The sequence below is a fragment of the Montipora capricornis genome, chromosome 4 (genome assembly GCF_036669925.1).
Source record: "Montipora capricornis isolate CH-2021 chromosome 4, ASM3666992v2, whole genome shotgun sequence".
Taxonomy (NCBI): Eukaryota; Metazoa; Cnidaria; class Anthozoa; order Scleractinia; family Acroporidae; genus Montipora; species Montipora capricornis.
Window position 1 is genome coordinate 34205935 of NC_090886.1, and position 7500 is coordinate 34213434.

Below are 7500 nucleotides of genomic sequence, written 5' to 3' on the forward strand. Positions count from 1 at the left end.
CGTGAATCTATGGAAGACATTCGAAGTTATTTGGGGATTGACAACAATAAAACTCTTGGTTTTGTGATCAGTTTCACTAAAGGAAATGAAGCATATGTGACCAAAACTAAACCAATCTTCGTGTGCAGCTTTTTAAAAAGTAATTATAATTTAAAGTTAAACTATACAAGCCATGCAGAACCAAGGAAATTGAAGAGAGGAAATTTAAAAACAAACTACTTAAATCGTTTTACCCTTTAAAGGTGCATGACTCACAGACAATGAGACTGCTTACTATCTGCTTAGGGCTAACTCTTCAAAAATAACATTTCAACCAACCTTTTCAGAGACCAATTAATTAAAAATGTACATTTTTTCGACTGGGTCCTCGTTTTCGAATGGGTCTTTGTTTTCGAGGTCTTCGTTTTCGAGTGGGTCTTTGGTCTTCAGTCTCCTTTTTCCGGCAGGGTCTTCGTTTTCGACACTACCTACCGATCGGTTAGGCAGTCTTTTATTTAATCCAATCGAATAACCAAAGTCTTCTGACTCTTACACCTGAAATCTTGATCCAGATGGAATTTTTTTTCTTTTTGTCCAACTGCAAGTAATCATTAGGTTGTTGAATGAAGATGAAATTAACTCAAACGTTGCAACTGATTATTTTAATCCAAATTTCTCTTTACTTCATTTGAACGCACGTAGTTTGATAGGAAATCTTGATCAGTTAAAATCGTTACTAGACTCTACAAAGGCCTTCTTCTACAATAGAAGTTTCTGAGACTCTGTCTGCTGACCAAGTAAATATTCCAGGATATATACATTTTAATTTCTAACCATCGCAGCCCGCAAATCAAGCGGAGGAACGGGTCTTTATTTACAGCATATAGCCTTGAGTACAAAAATTCGTTCAGACCATAATTACCGTCTCTGATCCCGATTTTATTGAATCATTGTTTGTTGGAATTTGTGTTCACCGTGGGAAAAACATTATAGTAGGCTCTCTCTATCGCCCTCCTTGTTGCAATGTGGCGGCTTTCTTAGAAAAGAAAATTACTGAATTTATTACAAAAATTTCTAGAAGTGACAAAAATACTGTTATCTTGAACCTTGATCTGCTACGATATGCTGACCATGAACCCACCCAAAAATTCGTTGATTGTTTGTTTTCTCGTGTGTTTGTTCCTTTGATAAGTAGGCCACCACGCATAATTGCATAGTCGGCCACGTTAATAGGTAACATATTCACAAATCACGTTGCAGCTTAGATTTTCCCGGGCATTATTATCAATGACGTCTCTGATCACCTACCGGTATTTGCTTACGTTTCTGGAAATTCTGGTAATGATATTCATAAAATGTCTCAGGTCAACTGGCCCGCACTCTTCGATGATAATGAGCCAATATTTCTTATAACAATTTCTTGAAAGAATATTCTCTGCTCTATAACAATTGTTTTCCTATAAAAACTCTTAAATCGAAACATTGTACAACCATGGATGACTAAGGCCTTACTAGTCTCTGTTCGAAAGAAAAACTGATAACTTATATAAAAAAATTCATAAAATCCCCAAATTCAGCTCGTGACGGCGCACTGTAAGTTCTACAGAAATAAATTAAATCATCTCATCAAAATTGTTAAACGCCAATACTAAGATCAGAAGTTTATCTTAGCAAAGAACGACTTGAAAGAGAGCTGGAAACTGATAAATGAAATTATCAATAAACCGTAAAATCAGGTCACCCTTTTCTTCATCCTTTCGATCTGCCGGTACGGCCCGGGAGGCCTGAATTCAAGACTAGAGTGCAAAAATGGAAACATTATTTATGACCAAAATGGCAGAAAATTAACCAAAATCGATACCCTATTTTATATGACCAAAAGGGCTGAAAACCCTACCCTTTGGGGCCGCACATACCTATATAACCCATATAAGGGAGTACCCCCTTCCCCCGGACGGTACGGTTATTATACTGACCCCGTTGATATAGCAAATGAATTTTGCCATTACCTTACTAAAGTAGAACCAAAATTGGCAATGGAAATACCAGTAGTGGATACTCCTTTCTACTCTTTTATGAATGAACGCATAAATGAATCACTTATTTTGAAACCAACAACTCTTGAAGAACTAACTAATATCTGTACGAAGTTTAAGCCCCAGGATACGACAACATTTCTATGCACCTAGTAAAAAATACCATTGGACTTATCTCGGAACCTCCAATGAATATCATCAATTTGTCTCTCTCTAAAGGAATATTCCCAGATATACTACAAATTCCCAAAGTAATCCCTGTGTTTAAAGCTGATCATCCTGATATATTTACAAACTACTGATATATTTACAAACTACAGGACAATTTCTCATCCTCGTTCCCAGGGTGTCCAATGTGGGAACGAGGTTGGCCAATTTCTTTGCTTCCAATTTTTTTCTCAGTTTTTTGAGAAAGTGATGTATTGCAATGTCTATTGACCAAAATGAAATTACGGCCGGTATGCTCCTTGACCTCTCTAGCGCGTTTGATACGTTAGATCATCAAATCTTATTTCAGAAATTTGAATAATATGGCATACGCGGTCCAGCACTCCAACGGATCAAAAGTTATCTGACAAATTGACAATTTGTCTAGTTGACTACCCGTTCTTGAAACCCGTTCTTCCGATCAGATAATTAGATGCGCAGTCCCCCATGGCTCCATCTTAGGACCACTATTTTTTATTTTTTACATTAATGATCTCCCAAAAGCCACTAAACTGGCTGAGTCGGTTGCTCTTTGCAGATGATAATAGTATTTTTTTATTCTACCTAGGCCTCTGACCCTAGTCGTGCTATTTCTGTAATGAATGACGAATTTACTAATGTCAGCTTATGGATGAAATCCAGCAAACCTGGGCCGTAGCCAGAAAAAAAAAAGTGACTGAGGCAATGCCCATGGTTAAATTCTCTTCGTACTGGTATTTTAGGTTTTTATAATGAGCACATTTTAAAGACAACATTGAAATCACGCTCTATTTTAAAAGAATACGAAACTATGACTGATGCAAGTGTCTCGGTTTGCCTCGTACTGGCTATGGCCCTGCAAACCGTTTGTCAACATAAAGAAAACTGTGTCATATTTAAGCCGAAACAAAAAGTAATCCATATGAGCTCCTCTATTTTATTTGATGATGTGCCACCTAAACAACCGACAGAAGTGAAGTTCTTAGGTGTCTTTCTTGATGAAGCTCGTACATGGAAATCTCATATTGGCTGTATTTGTAAAAAAAAAGAAGTTAAATCTATTGGTATTATATATAGGTCTCGCTTTCTTCTCTAACCAAAGCCAAAACATCTTTGTATTATACGTATACTTTAATCTATCCCTGTTTAACTTACTCAGTACAGTAGTCTGGTCCTCCCGTGACATATGTCACAAACTAAAATCCCATATTTCTTCTTCAAAAACGTAGTCTAGCTGTGCGAGCCAGAATTCCGCTCGCCTTCCGCCCCCTATTTGCTCAATTAAAAATCCTAGATATTTTTAAAGTAAATTCTCCCTATGTCGCAAAATTTATGTTTCTGTACCACCACCGTTTATTACCTTTGCCTTTTTAAAATCTATTCTACGCAATTATGACACTCGGAACTTCATCTCTTCTTAGACCCCATATGTACAGGACAAACACTGCTTAAAAGCGGTTCAGCTATACTCTATCAGGGACCAACAATCTCGAATGCTTAGCCACTTTCAATCACATCTCTTTCCAGTTTATCTTCCGAGTTTAAAAAACAGTTTGTTGATTTCATCAACAATTAAGTATTACTCAAGATAAAAGCAAACTATGAAGCCATGAAAATAGTTCGATTTTTTTTTCATTTCGTCTTCTACGCTCACATCTTGCTGTAATTGATTTCTTATTCACGTATCACCAAGGAGACTTCTCAGAATAGGCCCTATGGTTTTGAAGAGGTCTCCTCGGCACTAACTGTATGTTTTAAAGTTTAAATAAATTAGTATTGAGGTAAATAAAGATTGATTGATACTAGTGGGAGCCTAGGCCATTGATCCGCACGGAGAATAAAATTATTCTCACACCTGCACGTCTTCAAAAACATTAGTGGATAGATCTGGATAGATCGTATATCGCATATAGATACTGGATAGATCGCATTGTCCTGCAATTCTTATCACTTACTTTTGTCTTCGCTTGGGAGTCTTCTATCCGCCAATGCATTTATGGTTTATCTCCACCTGACTTTGACCAAAGGTTTTATGCTCTTTGTCCGACGATAAAAGATTTCGGTTAAAACTTGTTCTCGACACGTCTGGAGCTAGTAACGTGTAAATTGCTAAAAATGGATTGTTACGAATGGGTTCAGTGAGAGCCTTACAAGTTAGAACAAGTTATAGCGTCATTTTGGCCACGTTATTGCCACCGTGACCTTTTGAATAGGCCCTTGCTGATACCATCAGCTTAGTTGCTTATCATTGTTGCATTCATATTGGTTAGAAGATAACTTATCAAAAGATTTTCTTAACCCGCTGAGTTAAATTTGCTTTCTGAGGATCATGAATTCTGACTGAATTAAGACAAACACTGAAAACTAGAACCAATTTGAATACCCCCAAATAACATTCCAACAACCGGCATTTTTTTATCGCGCACTCGAGCATCCTCTTCTCAAATTCAAATTATCTCAGCTATTTCAAGTTTCTCAACTACCGTTAATTTTCCCTTCTATCAATAATTAAGACAGCTTTGCTTAAACATTTTAACGTTCTAATCTTTAACTCGCAGCTTCCCAAGGCTCGTTTCCCCTCACTTTAAAGTTTCTTTCTCGTTTTTTCCAGTTACTATAAAACTTAATATCATGCAAAGGAACAAAAACATTGAGTGAAATTCATCCTTTTCTGCTATGCAAAATGAAACACTGATTCCGAACTTGACTTAAGCATTTTTAAACAACTATTCTCCAAGTCTGAGGTGAATAATTGTTCTAGTATAATCAAACATAGGTGATTATATGAAAAATATGCATTTTCTTTAAAACAATCAATTTCTTTGTCTGTCACCTCGACAAACGGCTTGCGGCCAATTTGGTGATTATTGCGTAATAATCACCTCAAGAGCACCAATCAGCGCAGAGAATTTTCAATAATTACCTATGCTTACTGCCTAATCTGACGAGTTTATTCAGTTCCCAAGACTGCAGCAAGCAGATCCAGTTAAAAATAATGCAAGTTATCTGACAGGATAAATTTTTAAACACGAGTAAATTAGTCTTTTGTGATAAGGTTTCAGTTTACAATTATTAACTTGAATTCACCGATGTGACCTTTGCCATTGTGAGCTCAAAGACGGGTAATAACTTGTTCACGACAAGTTTGAAACTCGTAACGTGTAACGGGGCTAAAAACACACCAAGGAATTTGATTATTACGAATGGTTCCGGCTACGATATTGATACCTTCTCTTTTTGAATAAGCCCGTGCTGACACCAACAGTTTAGCTTCTTCTCGACCCTACTCATGATTGTGTTCATATTGGTTGGTAGAAAACTCATCGAAAGATTTGCCGCTTTAGGATCATGAATACTTACTTAAAACAAACAAAACAGATTGGAGTACTCCCAAAATAGTATTGCAGCAAAGATTTTACCTTCTATTTCAAGTTTCTTGTCTTGCATCCAAGCGTGCTCTTCTCGACATTTGCTGCAGAAAAAAAAGTGTCAAACGGTCTTAGCTATCTCGGATTTCTCACTGACTACAGTAATACTTCCTAAAACAGCGTTGGTTAACCGTTTTAACGTCCTAACTTGGGACTCACAGCTTTCCCGGCAAATTTCGTTTCACAGCACCCTAAAGAGTTTTTTACCAGTTAAAATTGCTAAACTTTATATCGAAGAAAGAAAGCTTGAAATTGGGTAAAATGCTTTTTTATCTGCGAGGCAAAATCGAATGTGCACGTGCATTCCGAAGTTTCTGACGTTTGAGTTATTAAATGTTCCAAGGTTTTTGTTCTCAGGCGGGCTTGTCTGGACACAATAGCTTAACCTCAAAGATCTTGTTTAGAAAAAAATGACTTGGAGAAAACTTATTAAGCACCACGAGACGAGAAAGTGGGTCAATACCACATAAAGAAAATTTCCAATCGACATGCTCTTAACGCAGACAATTAAGTTAAGGGAACTTCAAACATTGATTGTGATTAGGAAAGTGAAAAACTGGTTTTCCTAGTTGCAACACTACTTTTGAATTTGTTTGAGCTTGAGATACAAAGAAACCGCACGCATTTATCTTTGTCGGACCATGAAACAACAACTGACATAATACGTGTCACCATGCATTCGGGTAAAAAAGTAGCAAAACCAAAAATGTATCTATTTCGGATAAATGAAGAGGAAAGAGCACTAATTGGAGACACTGTAAACTGAAATAAAAAACTAACGCAAATTTTAAAAGTCAAATGTTGGTTTTTGGGAAGAGGAGAAACCAGAGTACCTGGAGCAAACCTCTCGGTGTAGAGTAAAGAACCAACAATCTCAACCCACATAAGACGCCGAGTCTGGGAATCGAACCCGGGCAACGTTGATGGAAGGCGAGTGCTCTCACCACTGCGCCATGCCTGCACCAAGTAGTCTTGACAGCACAAGAGTATTATCTAAACGAAGCACTTAGGATGGGAACGAGAAAAAAATCTGAAACGGGGGGAACACAAGGAGATGTAATTCAATACGGGATCATCAGGCTCTCCCAACCTCGCAATCCCTCAAGGAAACAACCCCCTCATCAGGCCTTTGTGAACATGTTGTTCCCCTTCCCCCCTCCCCCGGCACTTTTGAGTGACGATTTGTCACAAACCCATTTGTACTTAGATTCATTTCCTCCATGTTTCAGTTTCTCGTTCCATTTAGATGGAAGTTAATAAATGGCTCCGTGACATGAGCTATTACTCAATTCAATTGCGATTCCTTTATCTTTACCTCCTTTAATTTGAACATGATTTGTTTTACATTGCCATCGTCAGATGAAATCAGCTTTGCGAACTACAACGTGTTTTAGGTGATTTTAACTTACCTTGCCTTATGCATGTTTCTGCTGAATAATACTAAGATTTTGGAGAATCATCTATTTCGGGGTTAAAAAGTGCGTGATTTCTCGGTCTTCAGTCAGCCATTACTTTGTACCCTTAAACTGAGCAAGAATACCAAAAAGGTCCACTTTACACCTGGGGCGAGGTACTTCTTTCACATAAATCCTGGACACTGAATTCCAGCCTGTGGCCGCATCGGCGTTTCCATAACCAGCGCAATTACCGACCCACAATCCTACGCGCACAATGCCCTGGTGGACTTTTTTACAGATTCCTTCTATTTGCCGCACACGGAGCAAATTTTTCTCCCTCGATGGCTGCTGGAGTTGTGCACTCCTCGCCGTTGAAAGTGAAATACCATCGTTTGCAGCAAGTATGACAATTAAGGATTCGAACAACTTTAGTGAAGAAGACTCGGAGCCCAGTATTGCCAGAGGTCTTGTTGA

General features: G+C 37.9%; 1 protein-coding gene across 1 annotated transcript in view; it reads right to left on the bottom strand.

Moving 5' to 3' along the window:
- The window catches only part of LOC138046587 (collagen alpha-2(I) chain-like), a 67043-nt gene that overhangs the window by 7524 nt on the left and 52019 nt on the right, over positions 1-7500 (bottom strand). The window contains exons 12-13 of the mRNA XM_068893193.1: positions 7142-7500; positions 5621-5673 (exon numbers count right to left, since the gene is read on the bottom strand). The exon at positions 7142-7500 is cut by the window's right edge and continues 10 nt beyond it. Of these exons, the coding sequence (XP_068749294.1) occupies positions 5621-5673; positions 7142-7500 (412 nt within the window). The remainder of the gene's footprint in view (positions 1-5620; positions 5674-7141) is intronic.